Source organism: Lycorma delicatula, chromosome 1 (genome assembly GCF_047948215.1).
Source record: "Lycorma delicatula isolate Av1 chromosome 1, ASM4794821v1, whole genome shotgun sequence".
NCBI lineage: Eukaryota > Metazoa > Arthropoda > Insecta > Hemiptera > Fulgoridae > Lycorma > Lycorma delicatula.
This window is the reverse complement of record NC_134455.1, coordinates 340,733,683-340,761,002: the sequence shown is the minus strand read 5'-3', so window position 1 is coordinate 340,761,002 and position 27,320 is coordinate 340,733,683. Positions and strand designations below refer to the sequence as shown.

The 27,320-nt window shown below is 29.1% G+C and overlaps 1 protein-coding gene across 4 annotated transcripts in view; it reads left to right on the top strand.

The window, feature by feature from the left end:
• Positions 1-27,320, top strand: part of LOC142334335 (A disintegrin and metalloproteinase with thrombospondin motifs 12-like) — a 134,795-nt gene that overhangs the window by 84,442 nt on the left and 23,033 nt on the right. For 3 of the 4 annotated variants that reach the window (XM_075382301.1, XM_075382300.1, XM_075382298.1), the window contains 4 exons: positions 7,127-7,216; positions 16,950-17,162; positions 21,303-21,411; positions 25,912-26,039. In XM_075382301.1, coding sequence (XP_075238416.1) covers positions 7,127-7,216; positions 16,950-17,162; positions 21,303-21,411; positions 25,912-26,039 — 540 coding nt within the window. The remainder of the gene's footprint in view (positions 1-7,126; positions 7,217-16,949; positions 17,163-21,302; positions 21,412-25,911; positions 26,040-27,320) is intronic. The other variant, XM_075382299.1, reaches the window with a different exon arrangement.

Below are 27,320 nucleotides of genomic sequence, written 5' to 3'. Positions count from 1 at the left end.
TCAATGAATTTATTATTAAAGACAATTCACATAAAACTGAGCTCGTGGCAGAAGCGGCAGTGATTGCCTATCACATAATGAAACACAACCATAGTTTTAGATCATCAGATTATGCATCTAAACTTCTTTGTAAATTATTCGAACCTAAACTTTCTGTGGCAAGAACTAAAAGTGAGGCACCAATGAAAAATATTTTAGCTCCTAAAGGAGAATGTTTAAAGAGTAGCAGAAACTTGATGTTTTTCAATAATGTCGACTCTTCAAATCATGAAGCAAAAAAATTAGTCCATGCAGTAATTATTTTCATGTAAAAATTTTAGAGCTTGAAACGTTGTCGAGATAGATTAGCAATTATTTAAATAATTTTTATTTTCTCTTTTAAAAAGAAATGGTCATGTAGATAAGATTATTGCCTTGTCGGCAGACAATTTTGAGATGTTAAAAGGATGGATTGAGGAATCTTTTTTTAGAAATTATTTTTAGCAGCAAAAAACCTTTAATCGGAATTGACTGTCTGGCCCATGTTTTCAGTAACTGCTTCAACAAGAACGACAAATAATCTTCTGATTGATGCTGAGGTTATAATCATGAAACCTTTTACATTTCTTTGCATCTACTCAGTTCTTGTGGCCCAGTTGAAGGAGTTTTGGAAAAATGGAGGTTGAGTACAAAAAACGTTTTTCGTACTCACGATGGCTTAGATTTATGCCTGCCTCAGAAGAAGTACTAAAAATTATAAAACCACCTAAAGTGTACATTTTGTCCATGGAAAATCCTGCAGCAGTCTTAAAAACATTTTTTGAAGATCCAAATGCAAGTTCTGGTTCTAACACAATGGTGCAGCTATCTTCAACAAAACTGTCAAGAAAATGGAAGGAACAAAGTGTCTGCTCCTATGGCAGCTAACGAATATTTGCATTTGTACTCTAACTTAATAAAGTGAAAAAGTACCTCTTCTCCTCCTCAAAAAATGTTCTTCTCAAACAGTTCCAGAAAAAGATATTGGAGGAAGGTCATATTGTGATTTGCAGCATATAAAGGAGGTAGCCTGCTCTTTTTATGAAAATTGCATTAGATTTGTAGAAAGCTAATCTCAAAAGTCATAATCAACTTCATGGGTTAACCTAAAACAACAGCTCAAGTGCAAAGATTTAGAGCGAGCTGGAAACTGTTTTAAAATATTTTACTGTTGTTACTGAACGATATGTTAATGAGTTGTGTGTATTTAACTCTTACCCATCTGATGATCTCTTGGCACAGTGGGCAAAACAAAAACTAACAACTGAACAGAGGTGGTTAGAAGTTCTTAAATACCTGAATAAATTCGAGATAATGGTTCTAAACTTAAAAATATGTGTGAATTCGTGCTGTCACTTCTGGGGACAAATGCTTTTGTTTAAAGGGCATTTTCAGTAATTAACAATAATTTTTGAGGTCAGATGAGTCATCAATCAGGATCAAATGCGTAAAGGTCACTTTAATTATTCAAACGGATAATTCTGAATCCTGTCTAGAGATGTATGAAAGAATAATAAATAAACTGTCTTCATAAAAGTATGATTGGTGCAAACCATCAGCAACCAACAATCAAGTAGAATATACTTAGAATAAAGTGTAAACTTTACAAGATTCACTTTTATTAGGTTCACTTTATAAGGATTCACTTTTATTTAGGTTAATAAATGTGAAACATATGAATTAACAGTTAGTTTAATGTAAAATAACAATGTTAATTTCCTGAAATAAAAATTAATAAGATTTTCTTTTTATAAAAATACTGTTTGTAACTGATTTTGATTTAGGGCTGATAATTATTTTTGTCTTAATAAAATAGTAAAATAATAAATATGGTAATTACTAATAATTAATAGAGAAATTACTGTAATTATAAAATAATTATGCAGACCGATTGTCATAAGATATTATTGCTAAATTATACATAATATTAAAATGATTTATACATAAGATAAATTACAGTACATCTTATGTATGTCTAATGTACATAAGACTGGACTGTAAGGGGGAGTGGCTAGTGGTCGATGTCCATGTTTACACAAACCACGATTATGATATGCCGTGAATTTTGATTGAGAAAATATGGTTACTGTGTATTTCACACTACCAATCAATAGTATACAAATTAGTACTCTTATTATTAGGATATTGTTGTTCATTTTGCATTGTGCCTTCATGATGAATTTGACCGTCCAGAGATTGTACACAGTAAATATAAAATTCTATGAAACTTATGTATTATATGCACTGAAAGGTAGAAAAATCCTGAAATTTAATTCTATTAATGTCAGTGGCATCTCGGATATAATATTTATTTATTTATTCTCGGATATAATATTTATTTTTTTCAGCTCTAATATTTGCTGCAACAATATTTTTCCATGGAATACATTACTAAATTATTCAAATAAGAAAACACGGCTTAATTTTCCTTTATCTTTGGTTAAGAAGTGATTTCAGATTTGGTTCTTAAATAATCAGGAATATGCAAAAGAAAATCTTCTTAATAAAAAATGTTAATTTGTTTTTTATAAAGTTTTACTTTATAGACAACTAGTATTTCATTTTTATTTCATTTCAAAAGTGAATATGTCTTGTCATAACATAATAATGCTGAATTCTCTCATGTTAGAGAATGCAACTTGTTAATAAAGTGCAAAAAAATCTTCAATGACTTAATCAAACTTCCAAATATTAGTGCTAAAAAATAAAAAATGTCTGTTTAGCTTTGTGGAATATAAATGAATAGTTTAAAATATGAAAAGGAAAGAGTACTTATTGTGGTGTAGTTTAAAGTTCATATTTAAGGATTCTGTAATAGAGAATCATTTAATTACTTCCTTGTACGAAGTAAAGGAAGTATTGTAATCGCAAAAAATTCGGTTTTCAGATTTTTTAACAGAAATATCCATTTTGACTAGTTTCGGCGTGACGTCTGTACATACATCTCGCATAACTCAAAAACAATTGCCATAGAATGTTGAAATTTTGTACTTAAGACTGTTGTAACATCTAGCTGTGCACCTCCCCTTTTGACTGCAATTGAATGGACCAAAAATGTGTGTATAGTCAGACCTCTAAAAAAGCGGGATTTCAATTTTGAAACATGATTTTGGACTTTTTCTTAACTGCAGTAATAAGCTCTCGTTAAGAGCTTTTCAGTGATATATCGTAAGTGATACTTATTTTCAATGGTTCCAGAATTATAGCCAAATACGATTTTAATTAATGAAATATTTGGATCTTACAAGGGGAAGGCACATCGGTTCGAAAGGCGACTTCAAATACATATATTTTTTTTTAACTTTTTTTTAATTTAAATATTTGATTTATTAATAATTATTAACCTCTGATTGTAGAAAAATGTTTAACAATAAATAATTCACTAATAACAATACAGAAAAAAATATGAAAAAAGAAATCAGACGTTATTGATGAAATAAAATGTTATGTGCTTTTCATTTTAATTCAAAAAATTTTATTCAATCAGAGGTTTATAATTATTAATAAATCAATATATTTAAGTTAAAAAAAAAGTTAAAAAAAGTATATGTATATGAAGTCGGATTCGAAAACCGATGTGTGCATGATTACGAATCCAACACGTTTTCACTTACACCACATATCTACTTGAGCGACGTGAAATAAAAGTAATATATAAACTACTGTAATATAAAATGCTAAGGAAATTTTTAGTGCCATTTTTCTTAAGTATAATTGAATATTGCGTGTTAGTTTTTTGTGAGGTAAACAGTTAACTCTACACACACGTAAATGGTTCAAATCGGTGTCCTAAAGCCCATGTCTTCTCCTTGTTAGCTACGGTAATATGGATCTTATGTGCCTTATACAGATTTAATATAAAAAAAAGTCACTATAGTTATTTTCTTTCAGAATTAGAATTAATTTGCCTAATTAATTGTTTAAAAAAACAATTTTTTTAAACATTAAGCATTATCTTGGTATTATAAAATAATTTTATTCCAAACCCAAGAAAAATATATTAAAAATATAAACTAAAAATTTTATTAACCTATTTCAGTTTTGTTTTTATTTTCATTGAATTTAATAAAAAAAATATATATATATAATGATGATGAAATATGATATGCGTGAATAGGTAACACTTACTTGGTTCTCCATTTCTCCTGTATAAATATATCATCTTTTTTTATTTAAGTATTTGTTTAGTCTACTTGATAATAAATATCGCTATAAAATTTAATTACCTTCTGTTTCGTTTTTGTTTTCATTTTGTTGATGGTTACATGATAATAATTTAAAAAACATAGTATTAGATAGATGTAAGACTTACATTTATTTAAAGAGTAATAAAAGAACTTTTACTCTATTCTAATATTTCAGGTAAGATTGTTGAATTAATAATTCTAAAAATATTTGATGTTAATAAAAACTAATATTTTAACAATTGTGTAACTGTCCACTTAATTAAATAATTGGAAGATCGTATCTCACTTTCAAATGAAATAAGTTTAAATGAAGTGGAGCAAAAAATGTGTATATGAAAATTAAAAGGCTTACAAGGAAGTGATATGGTGTCTACATCAGATTTTTTTTATAAATAATTGGAAACAGATTTTTTTCATGAAGCCATTGTTCTTAAGTTCTATCAAAATTAATTGCAATAATACTTATTTTGTACAAAAAAAAAACAATTTTTTTAACAAATTATTTTACTTTAAAAACATTTAACTCTAAAAATAATGAAATAAGAAAATTATATTTTGTTTTAATATGCTTTTATTTAATAATATTAAGAATGAACTTACAAGGAAAAAATAAAATTACAAATAATTATTATACTAAGAAAAATAGAAATAATACAAATAAAATATACACTAAAAGGAAGAAAATAATTTTTTCCTTATTTAATGGAAACAGAATAGGAAATAGCAATGAGTGTTCATTACCTATTTATTCATCGTTACTTAAAATAATTTACAGAACATTCATAAACAGTAACATGAAGAATCCTACACAGATGTAAAACATGTATCGACTATGTTAATGATAACTCCGATTATAACTTCACTTCTATTTACAATTTTACACAAATAATAAAAGCGTGGGGCATCCTCAAAATATTACTTAGTTATTAGATTTTGCTATCAGGATCCCCCAAGCTTTTATTATTTGTGGTAAAATTGAAAATTGAATTGAAGTTATAATTTGATTACCAATTAACAAAGTTAATACATGTTTTACGTCTGTGTAGAATTCTTTACAATTTATCAATGTTGTAAACCTACTTCAAATAAATATGAATAAATGGGTAACAAATACTCAATACTACTTCATATTTTGTTTTATTAAAGAAAAAACAATGTTTTTCCTTCCTTTAAGTGCATATTTTATTTGTATCATTTATATTTTGCTAAGTATAATAATTATTTATAATTCTTTTTTTACTTATAAGTTATTCTGTTATATAATAAGCACATTTTTTTTTCTTTTTTTTTATTTTATTAAAAAACTGTGAAAAAATAAACAAATATGGAATAAGACGTAATTTTTTCTATTACATATCTCATTGAAATTATAAAGTTCAATAGTAATTATTACCAAGGTGCTCACTGTTTCCAAGGAGTTTTACATCTATCACTATGTTGAGGTCTTTATTAGAAAACATCTATCAATATCAGAAACGGAAATTAAAATTTGGTTTATAATCACTCTGCTCCTCTGTTATTTGCTTCATCACCATTCATTATTCTCTCAATTCAAACAGCTTTTGTCTAATGAGTAAATTCCATAAACATGATTAAATGGCTTGAAGAAAACTGTTTCCAGATGAGTTTTTATTTATCTGTATGAAAGAGAAAGAGTCTCAGAGGACTCCTGCAACCTTTTTATTTCCCAACAGGCTTATAAAAAACATCAACATAAAGTTTATAGAATGAAGATGCAATGTATGCTGCTCAGGAAATCAAGTACTCATTACTAATATAAAATTTTCTTTCAGTAAAATAACATTTAACATGCTTTATCTTTAAATATACCTTATGCAATTTCTTTAAATGTACTGGGCAGGTTATTATAACATTTAACACCTGTACAATAAGTACCATTTACAAAAAGTGCCAGACAGTTCTGGAAAATTGTATGCAATATGAATCATCATACTTATGACTGAGTATCCTATAATTGAAATTTTTTTAAATTTAATTTCAAAGTAATTAACAGTTTTGTATTAAAAATCATGGTTTTGTCAAGATTTATTTTCAGAAATATTTGTTACAGGCTATTACAGTTTATATTTGTAAAAATTTTTATTATTTTTTTCTGATAAAACACATCTCTAGCATTCACTCCACTTCCTAAAAAAATTATACCATACTTAAGATATGGGTACACAAATTTAATGAGCAGTTAATAAAATATTAAAACTTGCAGATGAAGACAAAAATAAAGGCCAAAATAAGCTGATGCTTATGTACACCTTGCTGCTTACATCAGCAGTGTGATTTTTTCTAATTAAAATTTTCATTGATATTGACTTTAGAACTTTTATGTATTTTCTCTGCATAATATTCTTATCAAAGTTAATTGTTAAATTGGATAGTACTAACCTTCACTAAATTTAAAGAAGTTAATCTACAATATACATTAAAATATTTCTTTGGAATTAGTTATGAACACTACATTACAAGTAACTTGATTTTTATTTTGTCTCAAGTCACCGCTTATAAGGATTTAATATATAGGCAAATAAAAAGCCTACCCGACTCTGCAGTTGATAGATCATAATGTTTGTAAACGTTAAAAAAGGCATAACCAAATAGAATGTGGTATTCAGTACCTGACATTTTCACAGACACAGTTATGCTGTAACCTTTCTGCTACATGTTTAAAATAACTGCCTTTTACTGTAGAGAGCTGAAACCTTGAAAATCTTAATTAGCGCTTGGTGTAGGAAACAGTTCACAATAACTATACTTTGAAGCTGAACTATAAATAATTGTTTGAAAAAAGTAGTAAGTTGAACAGCCCAAGCCCCCTTTTTTTATTAAAAAACAAAGAAAGTAAATTGTAATAGTTATCAATCTGAGAGTAGTAAAACTGTACTAAATTTTAATGTGTATGTTTTTAGGTATGTTCAAAATTATGGTGTATAGTGGATAATCTATGCACAACAATGCTACATCCAGCAGCCCCTGGCACCAGTTGTGGTAAACATAAGGTAATAATGCAAATTGCTTTTGTAAATATGCAGTTCTTAAATTTAGAATTCAATATGCATGCCTTTTTAAAATTAAATAAATAGATAAGTAGTATTCTTAGAAAAGAGCTATAAATTTAAGTATAATATTCATTCTCTTAGCATAAAATCTGTTCAATTTAATTCCAGTTGCACCATATGAAAACTAAAAAATGTTTTTCAAACTTGTTTGTGATTTTCTTTACTTTTATTGTGAAAAGCTCAGGGAGCATTAAAAATATACAAGATCACACACACATAGTAAATTGATAAAATACACTGAAAGAGTTAATCAGATTATCATGTTCAAGCAAATAATCATAAAAAATTCAGCTTCTTGGTCACATCCATGTGATATATAAGCATTTGTAAAAGTCTGTGAATAATGAGAATGAATTTGCAACATATTTATTTATAACAGAGAAATGCCTTCACAGAAGAAAGTTTTAACCATACTTCAATTAGCAATATCTTATCCAGCCAACTGGTAGTAACTCTAGGTACCTTTTTCGTGGAATTTTTTTCCTTGAAAAAATATGTAGCATGAAATTTTATTGTCATAAAGCTCGAAATAATTACATCCAAACAATTAGGAGGATTATATCCAGTAGGGTCAGCAACAGGATCAAAACATCAAATCCATTACTTTCTGGCAACCACAATTACACCCATATAAATAAATTTTTTTACAGTTGCATGCATTCTTCCAGAAACAATAATTCATGGATAGCATACTACACTAACTTACACTAAATAGCTCTCAGTCAACTAATTTTTATCCTTTTACTTCTGACAGTGTTTTTAACAATAATTCTTACCATAGCAATATTGCATAGTCACTGCCCGCTATTCCAACCTGAACTCTTATTTAATCTCATGGTGCACCTCACATTCTAAATATCACTGACACATTGCTTCTGTTAAATTTTCAGTAAAATAATTCTGATCTCTGAGTACAACATCCAGACGATTGTAAATATTATTAAATAACTACCTTTCCACACGTCCCATCCCTCCCTTAAATCCTTCTTCATGCATTCATTCACAATATTCAGCTGTACATTAAAATCACTCACACCATCCACACCCTTGCTAAACTCACAGCTATAACTTTTGGCCATTAACTTCCACCCGCTGTACCATATGATATTGTACTCTAACTTCAATAGTAAGTTTACATCGCCAGCAGTCTTTCTAATGTTAATATCTTTATAATATATATTTTAAACAGTAAAATAAATAAATTAATCTTACCCATTTCCAAGTATATTACATAATTATGGATGACCTGCGGCAAACAAAATAACATTTTAATAAAAAGTCTTAAGAAACCTCTTAATTCATTCAACACCTAATAACCCCAAACCTGTTCCCTGTATGTTACCACGCCCTCATTACCACTTCAAAAACATTCCATTTGCTTTTCAACGGTATTTCATTTTAACCAAAAAATTATCCCATTTATTTTTATTCAATTTAGCTAATGATATCCGTTCACTTATGTTCTTACCAAAAGAAGCAAAGAAGTGAAAGTAATAACCAAGTATTTGTATTTATTGACTACCTCAATTTGCTCATTTCCCCAAAACCACCTTTCATGCCTTGCCAGTCAACCCCACTCTTGAAAACCATAATCTTTGTTTTCTCCATATTAATTATTAATCCCCATTACACATAGTATTCTTTTAGATTATTAATCATTATCTGGACTACTCTTGGAGAGGAGGCCACCAGTGTCAAATTGTCGGCATACAGCAATCCTTTTTAACATTCAGGTCATCCAGATGACCTCTCTAATGCAATCCATCAGATCACTGATAAATAATGAGAAAAAAGCAGGTAACAATAAGCATCCCTGTTTTAAGCCACTGAATGTATTAAACCTCTCAGTAAGACCCTTAGAACACTACACAGATGCATATGTTTCTATATAACTCTTCAATATCCTTACAAAATTCGTAAGACAAAGCCATTTCATGTAAGTTGAAAACGCCGATCTATGAATACTACTGAAAGCAGCCCTAAAATCCATAGACTATATAGATTTTTCTAGAACTAGCTTTCAACTCATTTAAAATATTATTCTCTCTACCCATTTTATTCGTCTGTGTAAAAAAATACTCAAAAATAGTTTTTCTACTGTGTTAATAAACAAAATACTTCTGTAATTTCAAACATCTAACAGATCTCCTTTTTTATGTGTTTTGTAAAATTCAAAGGGTACCCTGTCTATGCCCAGAGATTTATTTTCTTTTGCTTGCTGCAAAACCACATTTAATTTACTTCACCAACTGGAGAATCCAATTTTCATTCATGCTAAATGATAGCACAATGCAACTGGAACTGCCCGCTTCCCATTGATAGTAAACTACAAGAGTACTCAACCCATTCACTTGCTGCAATTTCCCCCTTACATTTAAATGCATTCTTTTTAAATATTTTAACCTTTTCCTAAAAATTCCTTGAATCCTGAATTCTTAGAAATTTTTCCCTTTTCCCTTTAAAAAAATTAGATTTCTTTTTATTCCAGAGCCTAAGATAATTCTTTCTTTCATCAAAACAAATAAGGCGTGTTCATTCAGTATTAACTTGTCTGTATGAATCTAAACAACTAAAAAATGTTTTCACTTCCTTAAAACACTCCCAGTCTAACCATTTCTGTCTCCCACATTCATTTATATTTCTCTTATTTAACAGATTTACCCTGGCTGCCACATAAACCATACCCAAAATTTTTTCCCACTCTGATTACTTTCCCCAGACCAAGCTGCACACCGTGTCAAATTTTCTAACGCATACTTTTACTTTAATGTATCTATCGCAGACTACCTCAGCATCGGTACTGGAGACAAAAAGCAATTATAGTTTGTAATTGATCACTGCCATTGTACTCTAACCTCAGTTGGCAAAGTGATCTGAGTAATACACAGAAATAACTTGAAAATTGTTAACTGTAATAAACATATTTGTTGATATACAACATAAATCTGCAATCGAATTACCAATATCCCCAATAAAAGTCCATTCACCCCTCCTATCACTCCCTGTTCTCCCATTCATCACACACAGATCAAACCTTTCACATAATTCAATCATTTTATACCCCTGATCATTAACTACCTCATTCTTCAGTAACCTAACCACATTTACATTCCATTCACTCTCCGTTATTACAACTGGCAGTACCATGTCGACCCCTTATTCTATAATTGAAATCCCCTAACAGTACACTGTAAGAGTTTTATATTGATAAATTTTCCAAAAATTCTCTATTATTTTTCAAAATCATTCTCCCACATCCCACTACTGCTTAAGTAAACTGGTACCATGTAAATGAAGATATTACCTTATTTTACTGCCATAGCTGTTCCTGTCGCTGCCTTAGAAAAACTTCAATTTAAACTTGCAAATTAGATTTATAGCCTAGTATAATTCCACCTTTAGCCCTTCCATAACCAGAACTTCTAACCTCTGAAACCCAGCAACATTACACTCTTGAAACAGATTTTCATATCGCTCACCTTTCACCCAAGTCTCACTTAGACATACAAAATCATACTTCTTTATAAGACAAAAAAATCATGCAACTGAAACTTACCGCTGTGTCCTGCTAAGCTGTACATTAAAATCTTTAGCATCTTACCCTTCTTTCCCCTGATGGAAAACTCACACAATTGAATAGAACCGGTTTGCCCATGAAGTTTTTTTAAAATTTCCCGTCATAATTGAACATACATCTCGTTCAATTTTACCGTGCCGTGCTGTTATCCACACATCAACCGTCCCACCACCGTGCAATTAAATTTTTGTTCTTCCAAAATCAGATAATCCACATTAATAATCACGTTCTTATCCCACTGCTCTAATAATTTCCCTTCAAATGGTCAAAAGATTTCATTCATTTTACCAAGTTTCCAATTAAAAATTCTTACGTAGCCCAATCATGCCAGTTTCTTGTAACCTTTTTGTGTTTTTCAATGTATCTCAATACTGCTATCGAATGGCAAATGCGTGATAATGCCTCATTATCACGCATTTGCCATTCGATAGCAAATGCTATCTTCCTTCTACGAACTAAAGGAAGTATTGTAATCGCGGAAAAATTTTTGTTTTCAGATTTCAATGAAAATATCCATTTTGAGCATCCCTGAATCCATTTTGACTAGTTTCGACGTGACGTCTGTAGGTACGTATGTATCTCGCATAACTCAAAAACGATTAGCCGTAGAATGTTGAAATTTTGAATTTAGGACTGTTGTAACATATAGTTGTGCAACTCCCCTTTTGATTGCAATCAACTGAACCAAAATGTCGACACAACAAAAGTGTCCAAAAAAGACCAAAATCCCAAAAAAAAAAGATTTTATACTTTTTCTTAATTATAGTAATAAGCTTCATTGAGAGCTTTTCAACGATATATCATAAGTGGTACTTATTTTCATTGGTTCCAGAGTTATAGCCGAATGAAATTTTAATTAATTAAATATTTGGATCTCATAAGAGGAAGGCATGTCGGTTCGAATCAGTTTTCATCTCCCTTTTTTTAATTTAAATATATTGATTTATCAATAATTATTAAACTTTGACTGTAATAAAATTTTTACGATAAATAATTCAATAATAACAATTTTAAAAAGATCTGATGTGGCAACTACATGACTTACTTGTACGCCTATTTAATTACATATACACATTTATTTAAAATGAAAAATACATAAAATTTTATTTCATTAATAACTTCTGATATTTTTTCAATTTTTTTTTTTTTAATTTAACATTCTACGGCTAATTGTTTTTTTAGTTATGCGAGATACATACATACATACAAACGTAACGCCGAAACTAGTCAAAATGAATTCAGGAATTGCCAAAATGAATATTTCCGTTGAAATCTGAAAACAAAAATTTTTCGCTATCATAATACTTCTTTTACTTCATACAAGAAAGTAAAAATTATGAAAAAATATCAGAAGTTATTAATGAAATAAAATTTTATGTACTTTTCATTTTAAACAAATGTGTATATGTAATTAAATAGGCGTACAAGTAAGTCATGTAGTGCCCACATCAGATCTTTTACCTACTGTATGCGCCGATTAATCACTACTTGCCGATCAATTTGTAGTACATCCCTACAAAAGACCCTTAAAATCACACGACAGTCCGCATCGTATTTAAATTTCAACCCTTCGTGTTTGTTTAACAGGCACAAAATTTTGGCTTTTTCCTCCTTCAAAGTTCGCACTTCTTTCAACGATCTGTTTTTCTACGTAAGATTGTGAATCGCAGCAGATCAAAATATACTCAAAATATCTTCTTTCGTTGCCAGCTTAGCTAAGTTTCTTCAAAGAATTTTTTCATCATTGCTTCCATGTTTTCAAGGAGATCCTGAAAACATTATCCTCATTTTCAGATTCAGGGATTTTGCCGTACGGCCTTCCCTGTTAGGCAAATAAAAATGCGCGACCCCATTTTCCTCCGCAAGATTGCGACGTTACAAATTTATCCATAATTTAAACAAATCATTGCAAGAAGGAAGCATTGAGAACTCGAAACAGTGTTTATAAATAAAATAAAAATCACATTTTTTATAAATAATAGTTATTTAAAAAATTTTTCAAATTTAATAAATATGCAGAAATTATAATTAACTAAATGCAAAGCCCAATAAACTGTAACAACATGAGATGAGTAGCAACAGGCAACGCTGATAAGCGAGAGCACCACATGTTCTCACTAAATGAAGGCCAAAACGTAACTCCTAATAAATTTGATTGTGCAAGTATATTCATTACCAAATTTAATTAAAAGTTAAGTGAAAAAAGAGATTTATAGTTGATATAAAAAATAATTATTTAAATTACAGCATCCTGGATAAGATGGTAAACTGAATACCTTATGACCTGATATCATGCACTACCTCCTCAAATGTATCCATGAGTAAAATCTTGAAGATTGAAGGATCTGAAATTAGAATAAAATAAAATGGCAAGACAGTGTTAGTGATGACAAGCTAGTTCCAACAACACTAAAGTTAAACAATGCTGGATGCAGTTTCACTACAAACGTTCAACATTAATTAATACTAATATTGATCATACCAGTTGATTCACTTAAATATAAGCGGAAATACCTTAAAATTTCCAAAATTATAAAAATGGCCAAATTTCTGTTGTAAAAATCCAGGATTTGTTTGACAAATTAATAAACAAATAAAATCCCTTTTTTCCAGGTCAGAAATAAATAGAGAAGAAAAATAACGAATTTATTAATTATAATTTAATAGTTAAGCTATAATAAGATTTAAACCAGACAATCGGTTGTTTGTTTTTCAACAATTTCTTAGTAGAATATACTTTTTTGAAGTTACAGGAAACAGTAGAATTCACTTTCATTTTTATTAAAAAAAAAAGAAAAAAGATTTAGACTATTACAGACTATTTCTCCTAATTCTTTTTTAGATGGTACAGCAAAGAATTTGTTGGTTTTCTATTATGCATGGACTATATTTTTTGTGCTGTTTATCTTGGTATGAACTGTACAAGTTTATTTTCAAATGAAGAAAAGCATTATTTTTTCTTTAAAAAAATATTTTTTTTCCTCCCTGCCCAGCTGACAATGGTAAACAAATGAAAAAAATACTTCTTCTCAAATTTTTAACAAGAAACTGATTTCAATGATTTGAAGTTTTATGTAACTATTAAACGTGCTGAACATATTTCTAGTGTACTGTAATCAGGAATTAATGAAAATCAGCTATGAAAACACAAATCTAATAAGCTTACTTAAGAATATACCAGTTATACATAAGGCAATAATAGCAGGGGATGTTTTATCCCCCTATTTACTACAGAGCCTTGAGTTCAGTCCCTTGCTGTGGGTACATAATCCCCTTGCTGCTGTTCTCTTTCTATTTATCAAGTGGGTATTTAAGTTTTAATGACAGTTACTTATTAATTTTGAGATTGCTTTTAAGATGGATGGAATATGGGATTGCATTCCAAACTCTGAACCTTTGAAGATTGTGTTTATGAAAATATTTTTACTTGGGTTATTCTTTGGGAGATTAGTAAAATATCTATGTGCTTCTCCTGATGCAATTTCCCCTTCAGTCCATTCACTCAAGACATTTCAGTGCTAATGCTTTTTGATCTAGCTGGAATGCATGGGGTCCTAGTTTTGTTGAGAGTCCACTGCACTTCCTTCGCGGAAGTCAGGCAACCACCTTCAGTGGTTGCCTGACTAATTACTATATGATTAAAGAATGGGAAAGATGAAGGATAGACCAGTTTATAACCTGTAGAAAGCTTTCTGAATTCATGAGTTTTTTATAAAATAATGATTTTAGGTAATGCATCACCATCAGTTGAAAGCATTACTTCATGGTAATAACATTGCCTATTCTATTAAACACGATGGTAATTTCACATTGACACTGCTAAATGTAAAATCTGATAACTGTCATAACCAACAGAATTAAATAATGGTTATAGTTAGGCTAGCTGTTAAAATGGGTGGGTAAGTTTAAATAGTTCATAGTGTTCAACATTTATATTCATTTTAAAGTTGTGCTAATGTTAATATTGGTAAATAAGTTTTTCTGAATGATCAAATCATTTATACAATTATACTTCCATATTATTATTTATTTCTTATATTTCTAGATCGTTTTCCTTAATTTGTTATAATCCACGTGTAATAATTTGATCAATAACAGAAACAATTGAACAATTTTGCTGATAAAAGACAAAATTCTTTTACTTTGTGTGCTCTAAATGTTCTAAAAATCTTTATTTAAAGCACCTATTAGTTTTACCAGTAGTTATTTTGTTTTAATTTTATTCTGTAAATGCCACAACTGTTAATTGATATTTTTTTATAGTTTTACTATAGTCCACCGGGTTGGTTTAGTGTCTAACTCGCCATTGCAAATCATCTGATTTCGAAGTTGAGAGTTTTAAGGTTCAGATGCTAGTGAAGGCAGTTACTTTTATATAAATTTGAATACTAGATTGTGGAGACCGGTGTTCTTTAGTGGTTGGGTTTCCATTAATCACACATCTCAGGAATGGTCGACCTGAGACTGTACAAGTATACATTCACACATATCATCCTTACTCATCCTCTGAAGTAATACCTTATGTGGTTCCAGAAGTTAAACAGAAAAAAGAGCATTTTACTGTGATTTAAATTTTTTTTTTTAATTATTTTTTAGTTTAAAAGATAAAGTATATTTTTAATCTGAATAAGTATATCAACTATGTTTATGCAATAACCTATGTGCAAATGAAAATATTAACTAACTCATTGATTATTTTTTTATTCTGTTTAATTTAATTTTTACTTAAGTTCTTTATAAAAAAAAACTATATTTAGAATGTTGTAAATGTAATATTTTAATTTTTTTGCTTAATTTTCTTTTTTTATTATGAGTGTATTTGTAGGCTTTGTATATTATAAACATAGGTATTTATTTTATGACTAAGGGTGATTTGACTTTTTGTGGATGTTAGTATTATGATTTGTTGATTTTCTAAAAACTATAGTAATTATCATATATCATTGTTTTCTTTAAGTTTATTTTTACATCAAAAAATTTATTGATCTGTAAATAAATAAATATGTGATAAATTTAATTTTAATTAATCATTATAAAAATTAAGAGTGTTAAGATGATTAAACATTTATTTTCATGTTAGGATTAAATATTATTATCCTCATATTAATCTGTATAAGGAGATTATGCATACAGATTACATATAATTTTTTCCAACTATTTTATAAAGGTTTTAGGCACAACAGCTGATAATGGCACATGTATAGCCCTATTAAATTGCTGTAATGGAGAAGTTAATATTTCTGGAAATAAATTATTTTCTAGCCCTGTTGTTGCCGTCTGTAATGAATTATGCAATTTAGCCCAGTATCAGGTATCCCCATGTAATAATCCACTGTCAGATGTGTTGCTGCATTATACTTCATAGTGGTATTTATATTGAAATTTTTAAATAACAAATTCTATATCTAGAATTCTCTGTACATCTTGAGTTAGTGTAATAAAATCACACTAACTCATAAAAAAATATGTTATTGTTATGAGTTAGTCAGTTCCAATTTTATAGCAAATATTACTAACATCAGATAATGATAATCACTATCTGACTTAAGTGAGTGTCATGCAGAAAGAAGATGCCCAAGACTTAAGCCAAGTATGAGATTTTAAATATATCACCTATAAAGAGTGAAAATATTTGAATACCATAATTTAAAGCAAAACCAACAGCATTTTGTATTTTATGATAAATCTGTTTCATTCCATTAGATAAAATTAATATTTGACTAGATACCATGTAAAACAAGACTGTAGCTCATATTGTACTTATTTTCGGTAAAAAAAAGAAGTGTTTTGGAGCCCATTTTTTATATACAAAATAGGTTTTGAAAGGTTAAAAATTTTCCTTATAAGACTAGTAACTACCGTAATATACATGATATTTTTTCTTCTGTTATGATTCTAAGTTTTGAATTAAACACCACTGATGAATCTTTTAGTTCAAAAAAACCTCAAAATTTAAACAAATAACATACTCAGACAATTGGCAGCTATCTAAAGAGAGCATAGTTTCTATTATATTTTTTTAGAAAAAAATATTATAGAATATTAATATTTTACGCGTTAAAAAAAAATTATTGTGTATTATTATGATATTTTTAGTGGTGTGAGAGACAACAGTGTGTGGGAATGGAAGACAAAATAGAAGTTCCAGTTGATGGAGGTTGGGGCAAATGGAGTGAGTGGAGTCCTTGTTCTAGGACATGTGGTGCTGGAGTTTCTACAACTGTAAGACAGTGTGATCATCCCCCACCATCAAATGGTGGAAAATATTGTTTAGGCCAAAGAATGCGCTATAAAATTTGTAATACAGAGGTAAAACAGTAAATTAATTATAATTATTTTATATTATTATGGGTGAATATATCTTTACAATAACCCATTTACACGGGTGAATACATGATATGTGTTTAGACATTGTTTTAAAAAAAAAGCAGGGTTATGTTCCATTTCATATAAGTGAAAATAATAATGTACTATTTAATGTTATTACCAAAAAATAGTACATAAATACCTGATTTTGTAATTTAATTTTTTAGTTGCAATTATTGAAGTAAAAACTTCTTTAGGCGCGTTGTCAGAATTTTTTGTACATACGAATTACATGCGAACATGGAAAAATTTGCTGACTCATAATCAAAATCTGTAACTTAACGCAAGACGCTAAGAATATATATATATATATATATATATGAAAGATTTTACCAATCGAATTTAACGATAAAAATCGAGAGTTATACTTAAAGTAACAAAATATGTGTGCTTAAGATCGCATGGCCGAAATGAAAACTTGTATAGGATCGCAATCGTTTCGAATTAATATATATTACAAGTAGCATATAATGTTTACATTCAATAGCCACTTTAACCTTTGACCCCTAGAACCAATTTGAACGCGTGTTTTCCACGATTATCCCCTGTCCCCTGTTTGTAGTTAAAGTTTCACGCTGAAAGAGTGGATTTACTGCAAAATACGTAGTAAAACACGGATTTGAGATGCCCCAAAATTACAACAAAGAAGTTGCCTATTGACCCTCCACGTCTATTTTCACGGATTTATTCGAATACATTAAAGAACTGCTACTATCAATGATGAATGTGTGTTCACATGTTGAAACAGTTGATTTACTGAAAAATTCATAGTAAAACAAATGTTTTAACTGCAAACAGCTTGATTAATTTTTAATTTATTATGATGATGTAGGCCATCATTACTTTCAGTGATATGTGTGTATATCATTGATCATTATTTAATATATGCAATAATCATTATTTACGATTCAAATTTCAAAATTATTGTTGGTTTTTATAATCTAACAGCTACTCAGTTAACGCTGAAAATGTATAATGATGTTCTGTTTCAATCAATCATCATTACGTTCAGCGAAAGCAGGTGTTATGGATTTTTAATTTTTTATAGTTGTGATAGCTAATTATTGACAGCTGATGTTATTTTATTTATACTTTACTTAAGAAACGGGATTTCTCAGACATATCTTTCATTAAATAAAAAAAGGGCGTATCTTGAAAACGGTGTGTCCTAGGACATTTTTAACGCGATTTTGAAAGGCTTAATCTGTACGGGTGCTTTGCGATCATCCGAAGCGATAGGTCCTAGTCCCATGCGTCTAGCGGCCACTGTTCTCGAGATACTACCGCGAGCGAAATTCGCCTCCACAGAACTGCAGGACCAAAATATTTCATATAAAGTAATTTTTTAACAATAAACAGCAATCTTTACCAACAGTATTTTCAATGCTTTTTTAATGCATGTAAATTAGGTGTCTAAAATCTTCACGTGTGTTATCCAAACTCAATAAAAAAATATTATAATATGTTACATTTACACTGAATTTAAACAATTATTTTTTTTGTTATTATGAGCGATAAAGAGGGAGAATTATTGTGAATCACCGGTATTCTTCTCTCACCTCCCATCCTCTGCTACTACATATTATACATATGCTACTATATATTATACTACATATTATACACTCATATATGCGTATATATATTCTCGCTCTATGCCTTTTTCTCTTTTCTCTTTCATATATATATATATATATATATATATATATATATATGCTTAGCATCTTGCATTATGTTACACATTGATTATGAGTCAGCAATTTTTTTTCCTATGTTCCCATGTAGTTCATATGTACAAAAAATTCCGACACAACACGGCTAAAGAAGTTTTCACTTCAAAAATACATGTTAAATATACGTAATAGATAATCAATAATAAATAAACAATGTTTAAGCGTTCCATATAATAAGCAAAAAAATTTTAATTTGTTACAAAAACTTACCGGCCTGACCTCATTTATTAAGCAACGAATAATCATAAGAATTGTATTATTTCTGTAAATGTGATATGTATTACATATAAATAAAATCGGGCCAGTAAGAGTTTTGTAATTGTATTTCAAATTGAATTTTTTTTGATAGTCACATCATATTAACTTCACTTCATACCATATTTTTCCTTTTTTAATAAAACTAGTAAAATGACCTTTACAAATCAAAAATCCATGATGTAATATTGCACTTTAGGTGCGAGAAGGTTTACAAAAATAGTCATTTACAGATTTAAAAAGTAATGATTTTTTTATTTTAAAGATAACTGAGTAATTTGATAGTGAATAGCAGAATTCATTAAAAAATAGAGTTGAAACTATTAAATTGGGAACTGTAAGTTAATGAATGGACTGGATACAGGATAAAATGTTAAGCTGCATTCCTTACAACCTGATAGTTCCATAACATCCTGATATCTATGTCAGTAACATATTGGAAATTTAAGGATGTGAATTAATATAAAACAAATAATTATGCTACAAATCTAATAAATTATTGATGTAGACAGTAATAATAAATTAGTCCCGTGATCTATTTTGATATAAACAAAAACATTTCACAGTGATTGCTAGAAAAAACTTTTTCTGTAAAAATTTTTTTTTTAAATCAGAAAGCATTTTTTTAATTAAATTTTATAAACTTTTACATTAAAACCATTCTACGGTCTCTGTGCATGATCATATCAGTAATGATGTAAACTTTCTATTAAAAATGTCTCAGAAAATGCAATTCTTTGACAAAAAATCTTTTTTTCTTGGCAACAGTCAACCTAATCAAAAAACATTAAGATTGCAGCAGAAACAAATAATGAGATCCCACATATTTTCTACATAAATAATATTTTTTTCACCTGAATGAATCTGTTAAGTAGAAGCAGTAAAGTTCATCTTGCAGTTCTATTTTCAAATTATGGTAAACCAAGTAGAGAATCAATTAAACGTAAGTCCAGTGGCTATTTGGTTTATAATTTTTAATTCACTTTTTTAAATTACATTTGCAGAGGTTGATTTCTATAATCTGTGAATTTTAACCCTTGTAAGAGAAAATATAACATTTTGAAAAGAAGCCACGGAAATGAATAATCAAAATTAGTACACTCAAGTTTTTCCTTTTAGTGGTATTGACTAATACCGATCATTAGTCTCTAATAAATTCCAACGTGTAGGGAACTCTACCTAGTGTTAATTAGCTTCAGTGACTTGCAGAACCAGAAACACTGCAACATTGACAATGGCTTCAGCTGTAGATATTTCATTCTTACTTCACCCTTCACTTTTCAGGATCTCTAAAATATTTCAAATCCTGAAACCACTCCAGCTACTTGTTTTAATATTTTCATATGAACATAATATTTAGGCATATTACTGTGCAATGAAATCGTGCTACTAACATAAGTAGCATTTTCTTCTATTTCTGTTGCTGAATATATCCATTATTGTTAATAAAGCAATATTTCTCAATAATTTTTAAAGAGTATGTTCATTAATCACTTCACCACAGATTCAATAGAACATTAAAGAAAACTTTTAGACAAAAAAGGATTCTTCTGGTATTAAGTTGATTGAGGAGTGAGATACAAAGTAGGATAAATTCTGAAAACCACAAATAGTATGTTTTTTAACAAAATTCATTAAGAGAACACTGTCAGTACCTTATTGCACAAGAATTTGATTTATAAAAATGCAAAGAAACTGTAGAATAGCCAAATTTAAAGAGTTTATATTTAGCATTTTCCATTACAGTATAGAAGATGTTAAAATTGGAGTTCAAATGAAAAAATTATGAACCTGAAAAAATAAACCTGCTGAAAAATCTTTCATAAATATAAGTATGGTAAAGAGGGTAAGTAAAAAAATTAATAAGAAAACGTCCTTTTTTTTTAAAAAAAAAATCATACTGGAGATTTAAAAAATTTCTTCTGTCTCAGAGAACCAATATATTATTGAAATAGGAAACTGATTTTGGATACAAGTATTTACTAAAAAGATTTTCAGAATTGTCACTCAGAATTATATTACTAAAATAATTAAAATTAAGTTTAAAAATAATTTATATTATTTAAATAATTTTTATCATTATATCCTTTATATTTAGGATTGTCTTGATGATTCTGTGAGCTTCAGAGCTGAACAGTGCTCCTCATTCAACAACAAAACTGTATTTGGAAGAAATGAAGTTACATGGCTACCTTACTTTGAATCAAGTAAGATTTTTTATTTCATTTACTTACCTTAAATCTACTTTTTATGTAATTGCATACATGCACATAAAGACAGTAATATCCATTATTTCAATCCTACTTATCAATTCAACATTTTCAAAACTTTCAATTTAACCTTTTTTAAACACTCTGTTGTGTGCGTTATGTCAAAAACTACCAACTAAAATAGATTTTCTGAAGAAAAAGATTTATTAGAATTTTATAAGTTTTAAAAGCTAAATAATTTAATTTTGAAAATGAATTATGTACAGGTTTTATAGCTAAATATAAATTATTTGTCAAATTTTGCTAATTTACAATACAAAATAGAATCAAATGTCTTGAAATTATAATTTTTTTCTGGCGATTATCTAATTTGGAAGTTAGTGTTGTAATAACGATATTCAGTTATAAATATTTTTAAATCTCCTATTTGTTCTGATGAAGCAAGAAAGAAGAATAGCATCCAAGTAAAACTTGCTTCACATAGCAAACTTAGACACCATGGGTTGCCATCCGTCCATTACTGTACTCATTCGATTTACAGTTAAGAAAAAAATTTTGACTATAGTAGGTATTCATGCCACTACCATTTTGTATAGCATAATTCTATAATTTCATTTCATGTAGAAAGAATTCATCTATCCAGCAACGAATATTGTCCTGCTACCAGCACCAATTAATTACCAAACCAACTTTCTTATATTAATTTGAATGCATGAGACTTTCACTTAAAAATAATGACTAGAAATTTTTTATTTTTTTACAAACAGAAGAATATACTATATGTTAGATTTGAAATTAATTGTGGAACAGTCTTGTTATTTTTTAACATATACAAACTAAGCTCAATTCAAACTGAATTCAATGGTATAAAATATTAATTCTAGTTATTTTAAAAGTAAAGTAATTTTAAGTTATTTTAAATGTTTTCATAAAATATGTTGTCATTCATACGTAATCCTTATAAACAGCGAAAGGGACAACTTCAGATAATCGACTAATATTGAAAATTTAAAGAGATCAGAATAATTATTATATCAGTATAACGCAAAACATAAAAATAATATAAAATTGGAATGGAATGCAAGTCTATCGGGGAATTTTTTATACCCTCTTATGCAGAGCTTGGAAATTTTTCCTTTGTTGCTGTATTGTTATTAAGTGGCAGAAAGATAATGAAGACTGGTATAATTTTTTTTTTTTTCTAAGTGGACAGAATTTTTTATTGCTATTCAATCATTTTAGATCAAAGATGTTTGAAACTTTTTACTAAGGTTATCCCTGGAAGAATTGCAAAAATTTAGTTTTTCTCCAGGTACAATTCCCCTTCAGTTCGTCCTTTCACTACTAGTACCTTCTGATCTAGCAGGAATGTGCCTGATAAAGTCCTGGTTTGGTGGAGGGGAAATGCACTCTCCTAACGAAGAGAGTTGCATAGAAAGGTTGAAGCAGTGATCTCTCTTGTACATAGTAATGATATGAAACTAAAATCTACTCTTAGCGTTTATTTACAGTTGCAACATTAATTATATATTGTCATAAATTCACGGCTCATTCAGGAAATTGAGAGATTGGCAATTGAAAATGTTAATTATGATTTATTGGTTTAAAACATAAGTAAAACAAGAGAAATCAATAATAATAATGACAACAGCAAACAATAATAATAACAAATGTCAATAATAAACAACTCACAATAATCGTAGTAATCACAACCACAACAACAATAATAATAATAAACAGTGATTACATACAAAACAGAATTTAAAGTAATTGTCAGGATTTATTCACAGGTAGGTAAATAATGAAAAGCAGAACTCAGTCCCATTGACAAAAGACATGACTACTAGCCTTAACATTTTTAACCTCTAGTCTTGTTATAACAACATTAGTACAATAAATAAGGCAAGTAAAAAACTAGCCTTAACATTTTTAACCTCTAGTCTTGTTATAACAACATTATTACAATAAATAAGGCAAGTAAAAAGTTCTTTTACACAAATACCTTTGCTGTTCACAAATAAAATTACCCTAATAATTTATGAATGACTTTAGTACTTTACTCATCTCACTAACTGTCTATAGTAATTCACCAAACAACCTCTTGCATTCTCCCACTGTTCACACTGGAATGCTTATGACGTAATGTCAAACACTACCCTGCACCCTGCAGTATTACATGTTGACAGATAAGCCATCTTACAATTGCGACAGACACAACCAGCAATACACCTATACTATACTTCAAAAACTGATATCAACATTTTTCCTAGAGTATTTATACTCCTATCCTCTTGACCTGCAGAACCAAACCCAACTCAGAGTGTGAGAACAGTCAAACAGCCCTTTCATTCCCACGCATTCCTACCTTGGTTCGGTTACTCTTTTCGTGGAACAACATCTGTTTAGGTGTGTCAGTGGACAGTATTACAAAAGATGATTAAATGAGCCTATTACCTTTACTAAAAGAGTTTCTTTTAGCCCCATTCTGGATTCCTTCCATTATTATATTTTCTACTACTTTCTTCTTAATTGGCAGGAATCTGTTACTGAGGTCCATTATACCGGTCTTGTTACAATATACAGCACATAGCACTCACTAAGAAAATTTACTTCACTCTCCTTAGAAAAATATACCAATCACAATATCAAATATTTTCAACCAGACAAGAGAACGAAAATGTTACCAATTGGAAATAATTTACATTTATACATCAAACTATTTCTAGTTAAATAGATTCACTAATTAAGGTTTTTCATTATTTTAGTGTTCTTATTTTAGCATGAGAGGAGATCATTGCTTAAGAAGTTTTCATTCAATGATTTTATTTTCTATGTAATGTTTAATAGATTCAGTTATTATTTTTTTTATACCTGTATAGGCATATTACACAACTAAATCCTTGAAATAAGAAATTTCAAAGATTTTTGACACAAGGAAAAGACATTCTGAGTTATTTCACAATATCAGGGAGGAAGACTGTGATCACGTGACTTCAAGTCATTGAAGTAATGAGTGAGAAAGGAAGTTTATATCTTAAAAAGTTCAAGTTGTCTGTTGACAATAGACATGTATAAATTCACTTGAGCATTTCAACTAGGGTAGCCTAGTTGTAGGAATTTCTGTTTGTATTTTATTTGATTTTTCATGAGTTCAGTCACACTTCTACATGTATAAGGAAGATGAGGTAGATGATTCAATCTGTGGAAAAATTCCTGACCCATGTCTAAAGTCAAACCTGAGATCAGATTCAGACCAGCAAAACTGATTGGTATAATCATATAATTATGTATTTTTATTTGTGACTTACACCATCTAAGAAAAAGGATTCTTTCCTCTAATTCTTTAAATTATCTTGATTCAAGACACTGATTATTCCATTTTTACTATTGTGTTGTGTTTCTGAAGGTACGAGAATAATCATACATAAATCTTCAATTATGCTGTGAGATTTGTTGTTTTTTTTATTCTAGGAGAGATTTTCACATTTCAAATAGCTTAAATTGATAAAATTGAATGAATGGAGAGAATATTTTATAGATACAACTGTATAACCTGTTTGTAAAAAAAGATGGGTCCTTTAAGATGGATACTTGAAGGCATTCAAGGCAGTTGTTTCAAGGGGATTGTTCTAATATATAGTATGTCTACAGTGCATTCAAGGGGCATGAAGTTGTATGTATATTTTTTACAGGTTCATCTTACATGTAATATTTAATGAGTAAATTGCTGTGGCAGACTGACTGTAGGGTGTGGAATAGTCTGCCAACAGATTTGGTCAGTCTGTGGATTCCTTCAAAAGATGTACCTTTAAGTTTCTTTAGAAAAATTATATATTTTTTAAGTTTATTTTTTTTTACATATATTTGATTTATGATTATCGGTATACTTCATTTTGATTTACATAGTTTAGATGTATAATTAGTATTTCTTGTATTTGTTTTCTTTTTTTTACTTTGTACTGAATAACTTTGTCTTATATTGTGGTTGTCTATAGAACTTTAGAGCACTGGTGATAAAATAAGTAAAATCAATAGATCATTAGATAACTGATGTAACCTTGGTTTGACTATCACCTATGTTTAAAAGTATACACAGTATGACTCAATTTGAATTTATTTTCATAAAAAGAATAATAAAGTGGTTTCTAGTGAGTCAAAAATCTAAAAGATAGATCTTCACAAAAAATGTTACCAGTTCACTGTGTTGGCTCTATTCATTGAGTTGGTTCTGGTGAACCAGAACCTCTTTAGCCAGTTTATCAAAACCAAAGGTTTAAAAATAGTTGAGTCTAAATACCCAGAGCTACTCTGAAAAATAAGAATGCAAAATCCTTTTTTAACTATGTTTTAAAAGGATCAAACCATATAGATTTTTAACATATGGGAATGAACCTTATTCCTCACATATTACATATAATAAACCATTTTGTATGTATCTTACTGGATATATATTAATTGAAAACTATTTAATAACCTAATATTGGTTCTTTTTTATAGCAGAACCATGTCGGCTTTATTGCACTGACAAGGATGAAACAACCATAATGCCTATGGGAGTGCCAGTACTGGATGGGACTCCATGCAACCTTGGAACAAGGGATATGTGTATTTCAGGATTATGCCATGTAAGTTAATACACTACTCTGTGAATTGTTCAAATTTATAAATTACTCCTCTGGCTTAACAATTAAGGATGATTTTGTGATAAAGGCCTTATGAGAAATATATAACTTTAAGAAATAAGTAAGAAAGTATTTTCTCAGTTTCAATTAAAGCATCTACAAAAATAGCAACAGTTTTACAGCTACACAACAATCATTTTGGCACTAATCCAATAACCATCAGGATGATGCAGTGCAATTAGCCTATGTCATTAAAGTCTGGGTCAAATTTTTTAGGAAACTAGTTCACACCTGGACACATATCCATTTGCTAAACAAGGGAATGTATGAACACCTGAAAACATAAACACCATAAGAATTGTAATGCTATGAAGCTCCCCAAACAGTCTGCCCACATCATTTATTTTCATTTGAATCATCGAACACCAGTGTTTGAAGGATTTACACATCCAACCATATAAAATTCAAATAGTGCAGCCATTAAATGATGCTAATCAACTTAATCATGTGACGTTTTGGCCTTAAGTTTTAAATCTTATACAAATTAACAAACATTATTATTCACAATATAGATGAATCACATTTCCACTTATGCTGATATGTGAATAAAAGACAGTTTTGGTAATAAAACATTTCAAAAGATTGTTTGTAGCAACCACATGAAATGTATCAAGAACCACTGATTTATACTAAACTACGGTGTTCAGTAGCATTCTCAGAAATAATTGTTTCATATCTCTTTTAGAAAAATGATAGGAATGCTGTTACTATCACTTCAGAATGATATGCCCAAAGTATTTTTGTTTCTTCAAGTAGCTGAGAAACCTAAATCAGCCCAAATAGGACTGATCAATCATGGTTTCAGCAGCGTAGTGTAGTCACATAGTTTGCTTAAATGGTTGTTTCCAGATCATTTTATCTCCAGACACAGATCCTTAGTCCATGAGATCAGCAGCTCTCACAGCAGTCAATTTTTTTTTATGAGTTATGAATGAGAGTGAGGTAATCAATGATCCACAGCTACATGACATTTAAAAACTAAGAGAAATAATTTAGCAAAAAATTGGTGCAATTCTTGTAAATATGTTACATTATGTGATGGAAAACATGAAAACACAATGTGAAAATTTTGTGAACCGAAATGGTTGTTACATTCAGAATATAGTATTAAATTTGTAGTAAAGATTATTTTTGAATACATACAGTAAATATAGAATTATTAAATTTTTAACATTGCTTGTTCTAATGGCTCACTCTGTATGATTAATGATTATAATAGGTGGT